Genomic DNA, 21,139 nt, shown 5'->3' with positions numbered 1-21,139 from the left:
TTTAAAAAGGTCTTAAACTTCTCCTCTTCAGCAGCATCATCATGTGCTGCTGGATCTTGTCTAGCCCGTGTACTTACTAGGCCTCAGTAACACATTCATACTTACACAAAGTCACGTGGCCGCATCATCCGATCCATACTGTGGGACAGTGGTAAGTGGCGGAGAGGAACGGACTAGATGAGAATTTTAATGATATATATTTTTTTTATTAGCGAAGTGTGTTTTGTTCAAATCTTGGATGTTCCTCTATAATAAGTGTAACAATGATTGCCGACTACAAAGTCCAGATAATACTGCACAAAAACGTCATTTAATGATTCCTATCAGATGAATTGTGAATTCATCAAAAATCCTATGGATCTTACTATTGTAGGGATTAGAAAAACAATGACAGTGTATATATTTACTAGAGGGTAGAATAGTACAGAATACTGATGCAACCGAGGCTAATTAATGCAAAATGACAGTATCTTTTTTGCGGATTTGACACAAAAGACTGCAGCAAATATAGTTTACACCAGTCTCGCTTTCTGTGACCATTCCAAAAAATAGAAACGGTCCTCATTAACACGGCCTTAGGAGCGCGTGTGTGTGCGTGTGTGTGTGTGTGTGTGTGTGTGTGTGTGCGTGCATAATATATATATATATATATATATATATATATATATATATATATATATATATCTATCAAGCAGAAGATTTGAGGTTTTCATCCACTACTTTGGGGTGCTGCCTCAATTCTTCTGCTTGCTGTGTCTAGGGTTGATGCTCTTTAGATCCTTCCTGGACATCATCACAGTTCTGACATGCACATAGCTCTGTCTTTCTTGCTTGCAGGAACAGACTGTGTCTCTTGTATTCGCAACAGGTAGTTGGGCAGGCGTGGGGATTCTAACCTGAACTACTAGAGGAGATGTTTCACTGCTGCTTGTTGCTGTGGATCTTCTTGCTCAACACAGTAATAAGTAGAAGCTTCCTGAACTTCACCAGCGCTGTTATAGGACAATGCAGGCGCAGTTCAGGATACTGATCCTCACTACAGTGTTCAATAAGAGGAGCTACATCATAGAGCTGTATTAGCTGAAGATGGTTTTCAGTGCACAGATGACCAACATAGGTAAAAAAAACAAAAAACACCCCCTGTAGAAATGAATGTGCGCCGCCTGAGGCAAGTTGCTCCTGCCAGCACACCACGCATCCAGCATTCTCTTGAATGAGTAGGCAGATCATACATTTGTGTCCTAATGTCAACAAGATCATAGGGCCCCTACAGCTAGATCAATAGTAAAAGTCAGACACTTAGTCACTCAAACAAAAACGAACTTAAAATGGATAAATATCACAAATATAAGACAAGTAACACTGGAACACCACAAAAGAAAAACAAAATGATTACCAGTAGCTTCCATGGCCTTTTTGATTTGCGTTATAGAGAAGCCCATTTCTAGTAAAGGAACGACCACAGCAGGAGGCGGGGGAGAGGTCGAGAGGCGGCTACTGGGGTCTGACTGAGCTGTGTAGACAAAAACATTTTTTTGCCAAAAATTACCACAAATAGAGCATCCATGTAAAATTAATTCCTGTACCTTCCTTTAATATTATTGCATAGGTTTTGTTTGCGTATGTGAAAAGTGAAATACTCTGGCTTAGAGTCATGGTTACTGTAGAGAACTCTGTATAAGGCCTCACTTGTTTTTTCCTTCAGGGTGCTAGCCGTTTTTTTGATGGCTAGCACACGCACCAATTCATTTCAGTGGGGCCATGCACACTTCAGTTTTTTTGACGGTCCCGTTCCAACAAAAGTAGAGCATGTCCTACTTTGGTCCGAGATTCCGTGACCGTGGGGCCCATACAAATCAATGGGTCCGTCCAAAAAACTGAAGGCACACGGAAGGCATCCGAGTGCCGTCCGTGTGTGACAGAGTCGTTGCCTCGCAACGGCCGGGCAGAAGTACACAGAGAGAGATATTGCACTGTACTAAATCTGCAGCCCCTTCTCTCTATCCAGCACTGATCGGCAGACTCTTCTCTCTATCAGTGCTGGATAGAGAGAAGAAGCAGCCCTTTCGGACACAGTTTCCACAGTGGAACGCAGCGATCGAAAGAAAAGGACGTTTATACGTACCCCAGCCGTTGTCTTGGTGACGCGTCCCTCTTTTGACATCCAGTTTGACCTCCCTGGATGACACGATCACATGGGATGAAACGTTATCCCAGGAGGCCAGACTGGAGGAAGAAGCAGGGAGTTCTCAGTAAGTATAAACTGTGATTTTTGCAGCGGAAGTCGCTGAACTTGACTATTTGTTGCTGGTTTTTGAAGGAAACATTAGAAATCTATATTGTGAGCGCCGTGCATGGTACTCACTGTCCAGCGGTAGTCACTGTCCAGGGTGCTGAAAGAGTTACTGCCGATCAATGTAGCCCCTTCTCCCTATCCACCACTGATCAGCAGCTTCTTCTCTTTATCCAGCGCTGATCAGTCGTCTCTTCTCTCTATCCAGCACGGATCGTAACTCTTTCAGCACCCTGGACAGTGAGTACCATGCGCTGCGCTCACAATATAGATTTCTAATGTTTCAGTACCCTGTCGCTGTCCATGCGGTGTACAGCTACTCACAATGAAACACTGTGCCCGCACTGATATCGGGTGCATTGTGTGAATGAGAATTTGTTTCCTATTGGAAACGGAAACACGAACGTGTACATGGAGTACACACGGGAACCACACTGATACAATCACAGACACACAGATCAGTGAAAATCGGCCGTGAAAACGGTGATCGAAGTGTGCAGTAGGACTTAGCGAGAGGGAGCACTGGACTATGGCACGTGACTGTTGGAGACTGTTATTTTGTATTTTCACAATGATTGAAAGAAAACAAAATCCAAGTCTATATCCTCTTACAACAGTTCTTAAAAGACTCAGTCATGCAAAGTCTGGCTTTATGATGACCAGAGTTTCTTTTGTCAGTTTCTGTTGTTCAAGTTGCCATGATGGTGTGCTTACCGCCTAAAGTAAAATGGGTCAAATTTCTAAAAATGTGCAAGCATGATTTTAGGCGCCTACAGGTCATCATGTCCAGTCCAACAATAAAATAAATGCTTAAATTAGGAAGTGGAGTTGCAATGTGTATTCCGCCCTCTGGATTGCGTATGTTGTTTAATACGAGACAGAGAATTATTTGCATGACGTGGTTAATTTTTACACTCACCTGTACGGTTGGTGTGCCTTGAGGGCTGAGAGTCAGGGGAGGTCAGGCTCTGTCTCCTTCCCACTCCGTCTGTGGGTGATGTGGGCAGTGATGTGATTGGAGGGGTCTGTGCACGACGGTTGGGCAGCACTGTTGTTGTAGGGTAGCTTGAAAACATTTGCCTAAAAGAACAAATGTAAGATGCTAAAGGTGGATGAAATATAGGGAGATTCCCACAGTAGGTCAGTGGTTAGCACGGTAGCCTTGCAAGACTGGGGTCCTGGATTCAGACCAAGGGCATCTGCATGAAGTTTGCCTTGGTTTCCTCCGCCACTCCAGAAACACACTCTTAGGGTCACTGGCTTCCTATGAAACTGGTTGTTGTGTGTGTCTGAGAATTTAGATTGTGGCACCCCATTGATGTGAGTGATGATAATTTGTGTACAGTGCTGTGGAATATGGTGGCTGTATATAAGCAACAAAAATAAAGAAATGTTGTTTATGCTTTTTTTCTTTTATTTAACATATAGTGTTCTATAGATGAATACGTAATGAGCATTACAAGGCACTGCCCCTTACCAGCACCCATCTACGTGGTTTATTAGAAAAGGGGACCTGCAGGAATATCCAATATCCACATTTTTTTTCAGCTTATTATACAAGGTATATAAGGGAAGGTATACGACATGGGCACAATGATCTCTACTCAGCCAGGACAGCAGGGCTACTTGATTGCCTTATATATTGTTTAGAGCGTAAAGGCTATCACATTTACATTGGCAAATATTCTGCCTGCACTCGTTTGCTCCTTTTAAATGGAGGAATGATCGGAATGTGGAAAGACGAACGATCGTTTAAAATATTTTGATTCAAATAAAAGATCCGTTGAGTTGACAAACAAGCGTTTTAAAAAAAAAAAAAAAAGAACAAATATACACAACTAGTTCCACTCACTATGACAGAAAAAAGCATTTGACACAATACCTCAGCAAGCTAAGAGGCATGACTCCGGGAGACTCAGATGCTGGCACGGTTTCAGTGTCAGTGACTGGAGTGGTAGCGGTGGTAGTGTCCTCAAGCGAGCTGCTCATAAAAGAGGTGGTGCTGGATGCTGAGGGGCTGGTTGTGACTGGTGTTTGAGCTTGATGAACTTGGTCATTATCCTCTGCGTGTTGGTCTATATCTGGAGGGCAGACATTATACACAAAAGAACAGTCACCCAACTGGGACAAAAATACCAAGCATAACGAGCAGAAGGTATTATTAGTAAAACTTTAAAAGAGGTCGTCGCCATTAAGTGGCCTTATATAGTATGATCAAAATGTGTACTACCTCATGTCCATGTTACAAACATTATGCTTAACAGCAAAGGCTCACTTTAAAATGCTGGATGTACTGTACAGACCATGTTTTTTTTTCTTTTTGTAGATGATTAAATTCATAACTTCGATGTGACCGATCATTAGCAGGATCCTGTGTGTCAGAGACACGCAGAACCTGCTCTCAGCCGAGCCATCACTTCAGCTTAAAGAGGCTCTGTCACCAGATTATAAGTGCCCTGTCTCCTACATAATCTGATCGGCGCTGGAATGTAGATAACAGCAGTGGTTTTTATTTTGAAAAACGATCATTTTTTACTAAGTTATAAACAATTTTAGATTTATGCTAATTCGTTTCTTAATAGACAACTGGGCGTGTTTTTACTTTTTACCAACTGGGCGTTGTACAGAGGCGTGTATGAGGCTGACCAATGAATGACCAATCAGTGTCATACACTTCTCATTGTTCCAGCCCAGCTTCTTTCACTGCACAGTGCGATTCAAAATAAAAACCACTGCTGTTATCTACATTACAGCGCCGATCACATTATGTAGGAGACAGGGCACTTATAATCTGGGACAGAGCCTCTTTAACTGACAGAATCGGCTGAGTTCGAGCGATACAGCTTCTATGTTTACAGGATACATAGAAGCTGTATTTTAAATAAATATATATTCAATAAAAGTGAATTTGAAAGTTGCTTAAAAACACAAAATAAATGAATTTAATAAATAAAATTACTTACGAAAGGTTAGAAAAATGTTCTAATCATAAATTTGTTTGTAAAAGCTTTTTGAAAGTTATTTTAGAACTAGGACATGTGTGAGAAAAAGATCATGGGAAAATCAAAAGAACCATACAGGTCATATTTCTCCAACCATCAAAGAGTGATAGAAATTAACAATAAATTGCAACTAGTCATTAAATGGGGCGTTTCCCGTTAAAGATTGAATTCGGTTTAAATTGTAAGAGTTTTAGACTTTTTTTGTTTTTCTACTCGACATGTTATTAAGCTGTATAAACACTATGATTCTGGGTTGAAGGTAAAATCTAGCACTCATAACAATGCTCTGCATACCGCTCGCAAACGACTCTTTGTGAAGTTAAACAATCTCATAGAACATCATCTCTTTATGAATTTTAATGGCATACCTTGTCTAATCCTGCTGCCAAATTGCTCTTCCAGAAGTCCATGAACCACCAGCTTGTAAATCATGGCCTGTGCTCTCTCCAAATCGGCAAGTCCTAATGCTCTCTTGATCGGTGATCTCATAACCGCCCTCTTCACCATGTGACGCATAAGAAATTGCAGGGCCGCTCTCATTTCAACATCCTCATGTACCACAGGAGAGCTTGCACAATCTGAATTGTGCCCGTTTTCTGCCATCACCTTTGGAATAAGCAGCAGCTCAGCATATTTACTGCAGCTTAGCAGTGCTCCCAAGGATTTCATGGCTCCTAAATTGATGTAGGACAATTGAACAGCCCTAATTTCAGATTGGGCAACATCGTGGCTTCGTGAGATGTGATCGTGACTTTTACGTTTCCCATCAACAGAATGATGTTGTAGATCATTGGCTGGGGTTTCACTCAGAAGCGTAATAGATTCGTTTTCAGATTTAGAAGCTATATTGCTTATGATTTTCTCCTCTGTTGTACGATCTGTAGATTCACAGTCACCCTTCGGCTCAGGGTCTCCTTTCTCTTCTGATTCATGACGGTGTTTCTTTTCATGGCGTTTAGCACCAGATTTGCCAGGATCTTCATGGATGCCTGTCAGGTATGTAAGGTCAAGTAGTGTAGAGGCAGTCAGCCCACGGAAACGCGCCACATCGAAGGGAGGGGGGTCACAGGGCTCCAGATTGTAGAGAGGAGTGTCACTAGGCGACCAAAAAGTTGGGAAGCTTTGGTTGAGAAAAAAATCAGAACGACACAGGAAAAGGCAAGTGAGGGACAGACAAGAGGAGAATACAGGAAATGTTGATAATAGTCAAGTAACTGACAGCGAACATTCATGTATAAATCTAGGGACGGATTTATAAAACTAGTGTAGAGAGAGAATGTGTTTGCGGATAGCAACAATTCAGATTACAGGACTCAGAAAAGGAATAGGACTGCTACATTTTGACAGGTTGTTATGGACAAAACTTTCACTTTTGTTAGAAGTAATTCTTATAAACGAGCGTTTTTGGGACTTAGAAATAGGAACAGAAAAAGAAAAAGCCGCAGCAGCAGAGGGCAGACTAAAGAGCAGGACACATCATAAGACACTAAGAAGAATAAAGGAAAGACAATGAAGAGGTAGATACAGAACAACAGTCATTGAATGCACATGGGGTTGGAACACGGTTTCTTGAATAATACTTAGACTATATCATAGAAGGATTACACTGCCCATATATGTCATTTATATTACCATCTACAGCCTATTAAGTTTACAAGGACAGAGCAGCAACCCCATCATTTCACTTATTGTTTGGAAAAAATGACAAACAAGGAGTTAAGGGAACTGGCATTGTGATCACAGGGAAGTGATATTGAAGTAATCCAAAAATAAACAAGCGCAGATTTCTTTCTATTAATTCTATAAGCACTATATGAAAGAAAAAAAAAGCACATATAACAGCAATGTGACTGAAGACGGAAAAAGAGACGTACAAGTGCTTGTTACAATGAACACACTTGCCTAGGAATTAAAGAGGTTGTCGACAAAAAGAAAAAATAACTCGGCGATCATATCGCCCTGGATTTAGCTCCCGAAACCCCCAAGTGGATAGCGGATATCCCAGGGTGAAGTTGCAGCTGAAAATACACTATATGGCCAAAAGTAAGTGGACACCTGCCCATCACACCTATTTGAGCTTATTGGACATTCCATTCCAAAAACCATGGGTGTTAATATGGACTTGAGTCCCCTATTGTGGCTATAACAGCCTCTTCTCTTCTGGGAAGTCTTTAAGATTTTGGAGTGTGTCTGCGGGACTGAAAGAGCATTTGTGAGGTTAGGCACTGATGTTGGAGCAGATCTGGTTCGCAATTGGCGTTCCAATTTATCCCAAAGGTGTTCAATGGGCTTGAGGTCCGGGCACTGTGCAGGCCACTCGAGTTCCTCCACACCAAACTCTTCAAACAAGGTCTTTATGGATCTCGCTTTGCACATAGGGGCACGGTCATGCTGGAAGCCCCCTTACCCAAACTGTTGCCACAAAGTAGGAATTATATGATTTTCTTTTTATGCTGCAGCATTAAGTTTTCCCTTCAATGGAAATAATGGTCCTAGCCCAAACCCTGAAATACAGCCGAAGACCATTATCCCTCCACCACCAAATTTTTAAGTCGGCACTACGCATTCGGGTGGGAAGTGTTCTCCTGGCATCCGCCAAACCCTTGAGTCGTCCATTATACTGCCAGATAGTGAAACATAATTCATCACTCCAGAGAACATGTTTTCACTGATCCAGAGTCCATGCTTTCCATCACTCTACTTGACACTTTGAATTGCGCTTGGTGATTTTATGCATGTGTGCAGCTGCTCGACCAAGAAAAGCCATTTCATGCAGCTACAGTTGCCGTTTTTGTGCTGCTGTCACTTCAAAAAGCCGTTTGGAACTATGTAGTGAGTGATGTAACGGAGGATAGGCGATTGTTAAAACACCACAGCACTAAAACGTGGTTTAGTGCATTGTAGCTGAGCTGTTACGCCTAGACACTTCAAATTCACAATAATTGCATTTACAGTTGATCGAAGCAGATCAGTAATTTCTTAAACTGATGCCAAAAAGTGTCATCCTTTGACAGTGTCACGTTCAAAATATCAGCGCTCTTCAGTATGCTACTACTGAAGTAGCTGATACTACTAACAATGTTCGTCTATGGAGATTGTATGGCTGTGTGATTGATTTGATGCACCTATTTGCAATGGGTGTGGCTGAAACACGTGAACTCCATAATTTTGGCCATATAGTGTAAACCTATGTAGTCTTGGTTAGCGGCTCTCCACTGTGGTTAATAGAGATGGGTCCCCTCTAGGATGGCCATATGGAAAGGGGTTGTCTTATTGAGATAATATGTTTTAAGGACAGATCATTCATATACAAGGATGGATTTCAACCTGTTTGAACCTTCTCCCCATGAGATCAGCGGCACCATCAGTGCCTGGCAGTTTTTTTTCACAGGGACCATTTGTCCGAGCCGAACATGCATGTTTATGGGAGTTCAGGGGGTGGTAGTTGAACAATCATTTGGCTTACACCTATTGGATTTATAGGGTCACCTAATCTGGTGGACAGTGACATATCTCATGTGCAGTATAATTTCAGAGTAGACCTTAAGCACTGAATTACTAGTTGAACTAGCCAATGATACTGTATTTAAACAGCATTACTAATGTGGTGCCTTGGCGCAATAACAAAGTAATAGGCAATCTTTTTTTAAAGGGGGTGTCTATTTTTTAAGCATTACACAGACAGCCTAATTATTTCAATAGGAACTGTGCAATGGTTCATTTTCTCTGGGGTGGCGCTGATCGCTGGGAATCCCAGCAGTGGAGCACTTATTGTCGAGGACCCTTCTAACAAAACGGGATTTAAAGCATGACTACACCTCTTTTTCTTACTGAAGTATATAAAACCTTTAAAGATTAAGAAATATACAGAAGCAGTACTTTCAAGCAGAAGATAATATTCATACCTGATAGTGATCTCTGCCTCGTCCCACTGAACTTTGGCAGAAGTGCTGCCCTCCTTCACTACACCCAACAGAGTGGCATTACGACCTGTCTGTTTATGAACACATCGGCCACCCACCCTAAGTCCTGTGTCTACTCCTCCAATGACAGCCAGAACAGGCCACACTTCCACGCAAAGCGTCTTCAACTGGGTTTCACCCAGCTCTGCCAATCCATGTCTCCCATGCTTCCCTTTCTCTTCCTCATCACGGGTTTCATGCTCTTCCCTACTTTGCACTGACCGACTTTTCTTTAATTTGGCGCCTGCTTCTCTTAAGCAACCTTTGATTTTCTGCAAACGCTCTACCAATTTTTTGTTAATGCAGTGGGTCCAACGTTCAGTGCGATGTAGTATTCGTAGAAGCTGTACACTTGACTCAGCCAGAACAGTGGCTACAGGACTACAGATAGGATCCCCTGGTAATAAATCTCTAGGAGTGCCTCTCATTTGCATATCACAGATTTTTACCTAAAACACAAATTCCTTTGATGAACATAAAACATCTATCAACCTGTTATATTTTAAATTGTGTTTTTAACGTGTAAAAACAAACGCAACTAGACAAAAAAAAAAAAGTACCTTCTCTCCAGGATTACTACTGTAAAACATCACACAAGGGTACAGCTCTGCTGCATCAATATCTTCAAATGCCAGTTTGGGCTCCTGTGAGTGAGAAAAACAAAAATTGCATAATATTTCTAAACATTCACAGTCATCAATGAAAATGCAGCATTGACAAAGAGATGGATAGAATGCATTTTATACATTTTTTTTTACTAAATGTTATTACCACTGGTTAATTATATGATGATTTAACATAATTTCATCCTAGACGTGGTTATTCATACCATATTTATAACGGCCTAAGTTTCAAAATGTAATTTTATTATTTTGTATTGTAAACATACAATTTCTGTCGTGTAACTAATACGAAGTACAGTTTTTCTTTTATGTGGCCAAATTGGTACTTGTCATGCATTGAAAATGATTACCTTACTTTATTCTAACATGGAGTCAAAGCATGTGATATAACCTTACTATTTTGTAGAAATGTACCGTTCAACGCACCCGGAGAACCAGGACAAGTGCTGGGGCCCTGCTCGGCCGCCGGGTTCGGAAGCTGCGTGGCACTACGAGGGAGGAGGGGGGTTGTGTGGCGCTACGAGGGAGGAGGGGGCTGTGTGGCGCTACGAGGGAGGAGGGGGCTGTGTGGCGCTACCCGGGAGGGGGGGCTGTGTGGCGCTACCCGGGAGGGGGGGCTGTGTGGCGCTACCCGGGAGGGGGGGGGGGCTGTGTGGCGCTACCCGGGAGGGGGGGGGCTGTGTGCCGCTACCCGGGAGGGGGAGGGCTGTGTGCCGCTACCCGGGAGGAGGGGGCTGTGTGCCGCTACCCGGGAGGAGGGGGCTGTGTGCCGCTACCCGGGAGGAGGGGGCTGTGTGGCGCTACCCGGGAGGAGGGGGCTGTGTGGCGCTACCCGGGAGGAGGGGGCTGTGTGGCGCTACCCGGGAGGAGGGGGCTGTGTGGCGCTACCCGGGAGGAGGGGGCTGTGTGGCGCTACCCGGGAGGAGGGGGCTGTGTGGCGCTACCCGGGAGGAGGGGGCTGTGTGGCGCTACCCGGGAGGAGGGGGCTGTGTGGCGCTACCCGGGAGGAGGGGGCTGTGTGGCGCTACCCGGGAGGAGGGGGCTGTGTGGCGCTACCCGGGAGGAGGGGGCTGTGTGGCTCTACCCGGGAGGAGGGGGCTGTGTGGCGCTACCCGGGAGGAGGGGGCTGTGTGGCGCTACCCGGGAGGAGGGGGCTGTGTGGCGCTACCCGGGAGGAGGGGGCTGTGTGGCGCTACCCGGGAGGAGGGGGCTGTGTGGCGCTACCCGGGAGGAGGGGGCTGTGTGGCGCTACCCGGGAGGAGGGGGCTGTGTGGCGCTACCCGGGAGGAGGAGGCTGTGTGGCGCTACCCGGGAGGAGGGGGCTGTGTGGCGCTACCCGGGAGGAGGGGGCTGTGTGGCGCTACCCGGGAGGAGGGGGCTGTGTGGCGCTACCCGGGAGGAGGGGGCTGTGTGGCGCTACCCGGGAGGAGGGGGCTGTGTGGCGCTACCCGGGAGGAGGGGGCTGTGTGGCGCTACCCGGGAGGAGGGGGCTGTGTGGCGCTACCCGGGAGGAGGGGGCTGTGTGGCGCTACCCGGGAGGAGGGGGCTGTGTGGCGCTACCCGGGAGGAGGGGGCTGTGTGGCGCTACCCGGGAGAAGGGGGCTGTGTGGCGCTACCCGGGAGAAGGGGGCTGTGTGGCGCTACCCGGGAGAAGGGGGCTGTGTGGCGCTACCCGGGAGAAGGGGGCTGTGTGGCGCTACCCGGGAGAAGGGGGCTGTGTGGCTCTACCCGGGAGGGGGGGGGGCTGTGTGGCTCTACCCGGGAGGGGGGGGGGCTGTGTGGCACTACCCGGGTGGGGGGGCTGCGTGGCACTACCTGGGAGGGCACTAAATTTATGGGTCTACAAACTGGGAGCCTAACTTCTATATGGGGGCATAAACAGGGCCTAACGTCTACATGGGTGCACAAAGTGACGTTTTCTGCCAAATGGGCCTACTAAGTCTGTATCCCCCAAGGCCCCACATAAACGGGAGCCGGCCCTGGCTCAACCCTTACATCATGTTAAAACTTAAATTAAAAAAAATTAAAAAAAAAGCATTTCGTAATATTAATACTAACACACACAGCTTCACCTCACCTCTCCATTTTTACCAAATGACACGGTACGTGCCTCCATGTCAAGGACACAGGTGATAAAATCTCCCTGAGTAAAGCTGGGCAATGTCAGAGTCTGTTCTCCATTGTGATACAGGTTGCCGCTATATGCTCGATACAGCCACATGTCTGAGGTGGTTCGGTGATTGAAGTCATGCACAGGCCACCGGGAAACACCAACACATGTACCCTCATTGCCCCGATTTTCTTTCACCATATAAAACTAAAGAAAAAGAACCCCAAGAAATATTTCAAAATTATATTATACTACACAATTTTAAAGCCACTATCATTCATCGAAATATAGTTAAACATTTTATGCAGCATTTCACTGTATGAATCAAATCAATGTTGGGAGAAATATGCCAACCACACAGAAACCCACCAAAAAGGTCAGAACAATGTAACATTACAAATGCAATCAAACTGCTTGCAACTGTACAATATATCACAGGTAAAATTCAGAAATGCAGATATCTGTATACACTAATCCATCATGATCTCCCAGGATGAAAATACAAGGAACCCCAAAAGCAGACCCATTTCCAGGACAGTCATTGAAAGTTCCCTATCCATTTACTCTATTTGTTCCACCCCTCCCCATTCCCAGCCCAAATTTCTTCCCTCTATTTTCATCCATCCCCTCTAAGCTGTCCTGAGTCTTTCTACTGCTCTTTATATAATTGCACTGTATATGTTCTTGGAGGATTTTTACACTTATGGATATTTTTTTCTTTATATCTGTCCAATAATCCAGAATGTTTAATAATCATACCTTCCACTGGTAGCAACCTGAAGTTACCCCAGTTGATGCCAGGCCATACCCTTTGCCACCACTTCCATGAGTCAAAATTTGTCCATTTTCCACAAGGCAACACTGGGCTTTCTCAGGATCAAATGAAACCTCCTGAATAGGAAGGTCTTCCTCCTCCTCTTCCAATTCCCCTTGCTTCTGTAAAGTGATTAATTATAATTACTGATTATTTTTAAATTTTCTACTATATGAAGCTTTTCTATTCACTATCTTCCAAAGCCAATATGAACTACCTGTAGTCTTGATTCTTGCTCTCTCTCCTTCAATTGATGAGAATGTTTAGCCTGAGCGATGGGCGTTTCCCACATACAGTCTGAAAGAAGCGAGAAAAGTCGCTCTACCACCTGTAAAAACGGAAGAGATATATAAGAGATCATAAGATATAAACAAACCCATTTCCTATGTTTGCTATTCGGGTAAGGATCTGTTCACGCTGTGTTTACAGTGTCAGTCGAAGGTATGTGTCAGGAAATGACACTACATCATCTATAGTCTTTCGTTATAAAAATTTGACTTTGTACTCACCAGAACATCACTTTCTCGTTTAGGTAATCGGGGGACAACACCATGGGCATAGGCTCTTGCCAATAGGAGGCTGACACTATGTAGGAAAAGTCTTGGCTCTGCCCAAAGCGGCCAACCCATTACCAAAGACACTAGCTCAATACGTTTGTACAGAAGAAAAAGGGGAAAACAAAAAACAATCATGTCCACGGTCCTGAGATAGGAAAAACAGCCAAAACATGAGGTCCCTAGCCTGGAAAAAGCAAAAGTAGGTGGGATCTGTGTCCCCCAATGAATTCACCAAAAAAGGGATTTTGTCTCATTAATATCAATATAAAGGACACAGAACCATGGGTTGTCCCAAAGGGTGGGAAAGAAAAAAATAAAGAAAAAACAAATCATACAACCTGCCTAATGCAATCAGCATGTGGCACCTTGCTACACAGACTGTCATCAGAGGAGGCCAAAGATTGAAACTGATAAAAATATGCGAAGGTGTGCACGAAGCCCAGGTAGCAGCCTTGCAGATCTGAGCGACGGATCTTGATGCGGTACCACCCAGGAGGCACCAGCAGCCCTTGTGGAATGGGCAGTAACCAGAAAGTGAGGAACTTTATCCTTGGACCGATAAACTACTGAAATCACAGACCAACTCCAACAAGCAATGGTGGCCTCGGATGCTGCGAATTACTCATGACGCACTTTAGAAAGAACAAAGAGAGAATCGGAGCGCTGAAAGATAAATGGGGACTGCTCTTACCACGTCAGAACAGTGCAGAGCCCACTCCCTCGGATGTACTGGGGAGGGACAAAAGAAAGGAAGTACAGTCTCTGCGTTGATGTAGAAGGCAGAGACCACTTTTCGGAGAAAGAACGGGACAGGGCGGAACACTACCTAATCCTTATGGACAGAGCAGCTAGTTCCGATATCCATATGATGGATATAACAGCTACCAAGAAAGCAACTTTCCAGGAAAGGTAACGCAGCCAAATTTCCCTCAACAGTTCAAAAGGAGCTACCTGTAGAGCCCCAAGACCAAATTAAGATTCCAAGATCCAGTGAGATGTTTGAAGGGAGGAACAGCATGAGCCACTCTTTGAAAAAACTACTTTACATAAGTGCAAAAAGCCAATGTACGCTGAAAAAGGATAGACAGAGCAGAGACCTGACCTTTAAGGGAAGAGAAGCCAAGTCCCTGTTCAAGACTTGAATGCAGGAAAGACAGGATTCTAGGTGTAGCACACACCATGCAATGGAAACAGTGCTATTTCACATACAGTGGTAAATGGTGGCTGACTGTGGTTTCCTGGCGTTCAGCATTGTCTTTATTACTGGTTCAGAGAGACCACAAGCTCTCAAAACTTCGGCTTCAACAAACACGCTGTTAAACGCATCTTAGATAAAGTGGGGTGAAATAGTGTGCCTTGGTAAAGGTGGTTGGGTCAAAGTGGAAGAAACTTTGATGCATTCACGAGCAGATTGACCAGGTCGGTGTAACATGCCTGGTTCTGGTCAGTCCGGTGCCACCAGAGTTGGGGAGAATGCCCTACCTCTTGATTCTCTTGAGCACTCTGGGGAAGAGCGGAAGAAAAAAAAAAAAAAAGGAGGTAAAAGGAGAGCAGGAGTTGCCAAGGAGTGACCAGGGCGTCGACTGTACTGGATCTGGAATCCTGCACACTGACCATGTAGACTGAAACCTTGTGTTTGAGACGCAAAGAGATTTACGTTTGGGGTGCCCCCACTTATGGCAAGGAAGGCTGAAGGAGAAACCACTGTGTAGAAACCACTCTCTCGGATTCTGCGTTTCCGACTTAGAAAGTCTGCGGCCCAATTCTCCACTACGGATACATGTATTGCAGACAGCGCTGGCACATGACACTCTACCCAGAGGAGGATCCGAGAGGACTCCGACAGAGCCGCCTTGGTGGTTCAGATAGGCGACCACCGTGGAGCGGTCAGTTTGTACCCAGAAGTGTCGAATGGGGGAGGGCCAGGAAAATTACCCTAAATTCCAGAAGGTTGATCTGTAAGGTCGTCGTCTCCTCTAGTGACCAAGTGCCCTGGGACGGTGTGGAGGCCAAAAACTGCACCCCACCTAGAAAGAATGGCATCTGTCGAGGGGGCGAGCCACTTCAGGGGAAGAAAGGACTTTCCCAGTGGGACGGCCAGTGAGGTTTTTTACCAGCACGTCACCTGATTAATCTAAGAGGGCAGAAGAATCAACTTTTGTCCAAGGAATCCTGGGACTTGTCCCAGCGCAAGAGGATACCCCCCAAGAGGGAATGAGTGAAATTGTACATATGGAACCGCCTCAATACGTAGACATCCTCCTGTCTAGAACCTGCATATAAAAGTGGAGGGAAGAGGGAATGTTCCAGCAAAGGAGGGCCATCTCGGCTCGTATGGTGTTAAAGATCATCTTCAGAAACTCCATGCGCTGAGTTGGGACGAAGGAGGAATTCTCCTCTTGAATCTCTTAAACGTTTCCAGGGTGATGTTGAGACTGGAAAGGTTGTCCTCCCTGCAGGAAGACTTTGCCAACAAGGACATCCAGGTAAGGGATGACAGCGACTCTCCATGAGCGTGCCCAGGACCTTGGTGAAGACCCTTCGAGCCGAGGCAAGCCCGAAGGGAAGGGAAACTAATTTGAATTGCTGAGAACCGACTGCAAAACGAAGGAAACACTGGTGTGCCTATGCAATAGGGACATGCTTTGAATATCAATTGTGAAAAGGTACTTTCCCTCGATGGACAAGGAACGAAAGGTAGTCTCGGTCCATTAACGGAGGGTTTTCATGCAAAACATCCAAACTCGAGCAAAGTGGTTTAATTTCTTCAGAACCGGAATGGGCCTGACTGATCAGTTTTTTTTTTTGGCGACTGTGAAAAGATTTGAACCCCTGAAATCATTCTGACTGAAGAACTGGGAAGATAACTTCCTGTAGTAGTAGACGGCGAAAAGGCTGTGAAAAAGAAGACGTCCGAGGCACAGCCGACAGAATAGAAAACAACCTAGGGAAGGGTTGGGAATTCTATCCTGTACTCTGTCGGCACCACCACTCGAACCCAGGATTCGTCGACATGAGCAAGCCATGTCTTCTAAAAGAAAAAAGCTGACCCCTCAATCAGATAGCCGACACGAATGGGTAGACACCTTCGGACTGAAGATGTCTTGATAGAAGACGGCTTATTGGCCCTGGGGCACTGTTGCGAAGTTGTTTTGGGCTTGAAATATGGGTGTCTGGAGTAGCTGGGTCGGCTCGTCCTGCTGTCTGGTCTCTGAGAAGAGAATGACCTCCGGGAAGAAGAGTTATGAAAGGACCGAAACAACTGGGAATGGAGAGAAGGCTGTGTAATCTCAAGGCAATTCGGAGGCAGAAGGTAAAAAATCTCATCCAGTCGTTTACCGAAAAGTCTGCTTCCAAACAGACGGAAGGCCAACAAGAGCTTTTTTGGAAGCCTGATCGGCCACCAAAAATTTCAGCCAAACACAGCATCGGATAGCTATTAAATTAGCCGATGCACAGGCATCATAACGGGCTGACTCAAAGAGGCCTCCAACAAGAATTTTGAAGTGTGAATAACCCGAGAAGCAAAATCAGATATATTCTTCTCCGGCGGTCATTCCAGAATACTGCAGTGCAGTTGTTTCGTCCAAATTGAACAGGCCTTGCTAACCCAGAAAAAGGCAATGGCTGGACCCAAACAGAACTTACTGCCACAAACCCAGACTTGGCCCGGCAATCCAACTTTTTTCAAGAGGACCCCAAAGTGATGCGGCATCCGACATTGGGATGGTGGTGCTCTATGACAGCCGCAAGATAGTTTCAAAATGGTCTGTTCCTCCCTCTGTGGAACGAAGTCCTCCTGGAAAGTTTAACAGTGTATTCATACGTTTTGGGACTGGCAGTAAGTTTCCATTCTTTGAATTTATTCTCCTCAAACTGTTTCATCCTTTATATTAAAGGTGTTCCTGACAGAATGTATCAATGCCTGCTATAAACTTGGGAGTCATGTTCTGATTCTGAATCGGAGGATTCACTAGAGGAAAAATACTAATCCTGTCTGGAAGCAGCTCCTCTATTATTGACGCTAAGAGGGGACCCTTGGAAAGTATCTGAAGAGAAGCAGGACTTGTCCCTGGCACTTATGAGCCTCTCATTTGGCCCACCATGACAGGAAAACTTCTTGTTATCCAAGGGAGAGGATGCAGGGACGTTAATATCAGCAGCTATTTGGGAAGGCAAAGACTCCATAGACTCAACCATGGTTTGGGAGAGTCTGGAAATATCACCTAAGACCTGAGCAAAGGACTTTGCCAATTCAGAGGGTGCCACATCCTGAAGGGGGGTAGCATACTGGGGGATCATGGATTGCTGACATTGTGGGCAGAATGAGGTAGGCTGGCCGCATGTAAACGTTTTATTGTATCCGCCACAGGCATAGTATGTAGCCAAGCCCAACTGTGTCGGCTGCCTGATGGAATCCTCCCGAGACAAAGATATGTCACAATAGAGAAGGTAACAGACAACAAATCTGTATAAGAGGGAAGAGTGTCCCCTGGGGAAAGCTGCACCTAAAAAGTGACCCCCAGGGGCTACTTCTGAAAATGCGGCCAGCCGTGCTCGTTCCATCACTGCATAAAAGGCAGCATGTGGCCCCAGAAATAAGACGACCGTGCCCCTACACGGCATGATGGTGGCAGGCATTCCTCAGATAAATGGTCCCCCCTTCAATAAAATGTTTGCCCCTTGTCTTAGGTAGGGTCTTCTTGGGAATTGGGGGAGGGATGTTTTTTGAGAAGAAAAAGCACACAGAGGCCTTGAAAAAAATTAAGGCGTCATACCATCCGGCATCTTTGGCTGTACGCATGGTCACCTCTTTAGTAACCTCGCATATAGTAGGGTTATTGGCACTCCGCCTGCAGATGTAGAACATGAGTAATGTCACTGGTGGTGAGTGAAATTCAGTGCAGAGTGCTGCCTGGTTTCCCGACACTCGCAAGGAATTGACTAGGCTGGAGACCAGGCTGATAACCCACCTGCAGCTAAGGAGAAAAAAAGAAAATAAATAAATAAAACTAAAATAAACTAAATAGCAGCAGACCTGAGAATCAAGTCCTGTCTGCCTCCTACGCAAAACAGGCTAAAACTGATTTACCTAGTGTCAGCCTCCTAGCGGAAAGGGCCTATACATGTTATACCCATGGTGCGCCTAATAATATTAACAAAAAAATTTCATACTGTGCAGTACAAGTTTTCTTTTTTTCTTGCAAGATGCCTATGTATAGCGGACTACGTTTAAATGTGTTTAAAAGCCCAGACACCTTTATTACATTGCATATCTTTATGGCTAAAAAGTATTAAAAAATAATAGATCTGTCTTTAGCTGTATTGTGAGTACCTAAAAGCGACAAGACGTTCTAAACACAATAACAAAGCAATTTATTATGCAACTGCATACAATGTTAAAGAATCATGCTTGAAATAAATATAACACTTATGTGCAAATTGCCTTAATACGAACTGCCTTTAATCCAATGAAGCATTCCTTTTCTAGACATGTTTAACATTATTTACATACCATGACGCACAGCATAGATTCTCAGCTTTCGACTGGGGCCTCAATTGCTAGAACACGATGATGCCTTACCAGTAGTCGAAGTCTATGTAAAAATTTAAACTGTATCTCAATTTATAATTGCTAAGCCATGGAAAGGCCTGTGCAGAATATGATCACTGCCTCCCCAGCTGCGTCTCACCAAGAACAGGGGTGTCTGAAAGTTTGAGCAGGACTGGCATCGATCATTGCATGGACTGAGCCAACCATAATCCTGCTCATCCAAATCTCAACTATACCTGGGCCATCTGGTCATCATCCACGTTAGATTCACATGCAGGCAGAACAGCCTCTAGGACATGCAGGGCCAGTAGCCTTGTTCTTAGATTCCCTACAAGCGGGACACCTGCAGAACAAGATTCAAGTTAAAGATTACTACTTTACAATCAAATACTACATATACATATACATATATATATATATATATATATATATATATATATATGAACCTCACTATTGTAAGTAGATTTAGCAGTAATGCATATTTATTTATATTTAGTGGCTTAGGTGGCATTACAGTTCGCAGTGTGCTGTCGCCATTTTCTTGTGTGCTATATATATTTTATTATTTTTTTATTATGAGACTTACAGTAAATGCTGTAAACACCACAATCTAATACAAGGAATATAAAAAATACCTGAGCTGCACTTCTGAGAAGCAATATTCAGTAAAACTTCTGTCCATTTGGGAGATGCCATCTTAGACTGAATAGCCTTGGAAGACACTACTCTGCGTAAGAAGACTAAAAAGTCACCAAGATGAAGCTCTGCAGTGCGTTGCTTTCTGAGTGTAGCTGGAAAAAAAGGACGGAGTTATATTCTCCATTTTCTGCTGCCAAATATCCAAAACGTAAAATGTATTTAGAAGTATTGCATGTACAACATGCACGAATGCAGCTTTATTTCCTGTAGCTTATATAGCACTAACATTCTGCAGCACTACAGTATATAGAGATTTGTAATAACTCACATTAGTCCCTGTCCCTCCAATGAGGCTCAAAATCTACTCTCCCTATTGCAAAGCCAGTAGGGACAATTTCTGTAGTAAGATAATAAACCGTGGGAGGACATTGATGCAAACACAGGTAAAAACATATAAGCTACATGCAGATGTTAAACGCAGCATATAAGCTACAAGCAGATGTTAAACGCAGTGCTGCAAAGCAACAGTGCTAACCACTGAGCCAAACATCAGTCCGGCTATTAAACCCAGCTTTCAAATTTTGGAGACACGCAGATATTGTGACCGGTCAATTCTTCTACTTGCTTTTCTGCTTATGCACAATTACAAATTATGTGTACTAGATTACTGGATATGAGTCGTTGATCCATTGTGATTGTCATATTTGGAGTCAGGAAGGCATTTCCCCCCGAAAGTTAGCTTCTGCCTCAAGAGACTTTGGCAGGATAATAGGCTGCGCTAGACGGACACGTCATTTTTCAACCTTACTATGTTACTGTATTTACACCCTCATTCATGTACAGTAGCATCTTTTTTAAAATGATGTCATTGTATGGAAGCTATGTTTATTATCTACAGCAATGTTAACAATGCTAGTCAAGAAACCAGCTGAAACTTGACGGATTTCTTAAAGCGCATTAGAAATCAAACTCTAAATTAGGTCTCGAGATGATATAAAGCGTGCAGCATAATGCTAGCCATACATCAGTGATTTCAGACAGCTGTTTTCTGGATGATTTGCCCTTCACGGTTGGCATGCGAAGGTTGCCATTCTGGACGTCTATGCCATAACGTAAAACGACAAATTGCTGATCGATATCTGCCTAGATCTGTAGCCTGGTCTGGGCTTCTATTGATGGGATGCAGATCTGTTGTTCAGCATGAACCACTTTACAAGACCACAATAGACAACGATCGAACCAAAATTAAACATGGCAGATCAACTTTTCCATAGATATCCACCTTCAGTCAACGTCTGTCACACAAGCTTATGTAACAAAAAAGCGCAAACGGTCGGCTCAATATTGTCTGAATCGTCCTTTTCGGCCTACCAAAATCTCTAACGTATGGTTAGCTTAAGAGAGGTTGCAAGACGTTCTTCACAATGGGAATGCATCGGTCATGAATTGCTTGCTAGGGATCCGATCACTGGCACCCCCACAGATCACGAGCCCCCTGTTTGAACTGCGCAGCTGTCATGCATGCATGCTGCTGTTCCATTCATTCTCTATGGGAAAACCAGAGATAGCCGAGTGCTGTACTCGG

The 21,139-nt window shown here is 44.6% G+C and overlaps 1 protein-coding gene across 8 annotated transcripts in view; it reads right to left on the bottom strand.

The window, feature by feature from the left end:
* The window catches only part of HERC1 (HECT and RLD domain containing E3 ubiquitin protein ligase family member 1), a 180,052-nt gene that overhangs the window by 54,447 nt on the left and 104,466 nt on the right, over positions 1–21,139 (bottom strand). For 6 of the 8 annotated variants that reach the window (XM_075857663.1, XM_075857666.1, XM_075857669.1 and 3 more), the window contains 11 exons: positions 19,551–19,706; positions 19,152–19,258; positions 13,022–13,132; positions 12,750–12,926; positions 11,958–12,197; positions 9,818–9,901; positions 9,201–9,706; positions 5,664–6,415; positions 4,176–4,374; positions 3,213–3,373; positions 1,397–1,513 (listed from right to left, as the gene is read on the bottom strand). In XM_075857663.1, coding sequence (XP_075713778.1) covers positions 1,397–1,513; positions 3,213–3,373; positions 4,176–4,374; positions 5,664–6,415; positions 9,201–9,706; positions 9,818–9,901; positions 11,958–12,197; positions 12,750–12,926; positions 13,022–13,132; positions 19,152–19,258; positions 19,551–19,706 — 2,610 coding nt within the window. The remainder of the gene's footprint in view (positions 1–1,396; positions 1,514–3,212; positions 3,374–4,175; positions 4,375–5,663; positions 6,416–9,200; positions 9,707–9,817; positions 9,902–11,957; positions 12,198–12,749; positions 12,927–13,021; positions 13,133–19,151; positions 19,259–19,550; positions 19,707–21,139) is intronic. The other 2 variants (XM_075857668.1, XM_075857665.1) reach the window with 2 other exon arrangements.

This window comes from Rhinoderma darwinii, chromosome 3, assembly GCF_050947455.1.
Source record: "Rhinoderma darwinii isolate aRhiDar2 chromosome 3, aRhiDar2.hap1, whole genome shotgun sequence".
NCBI lineage: Eukaryota > Metazoa > Chordata > Amphibia > Anura > Rhinodermatidae > Rhinoderma > Rhinoderma darwinii.
Note: the sequence above shows the minus strand (reverse complement) of the source record. Positions and strands in the feature narration are given on the sequence as shown.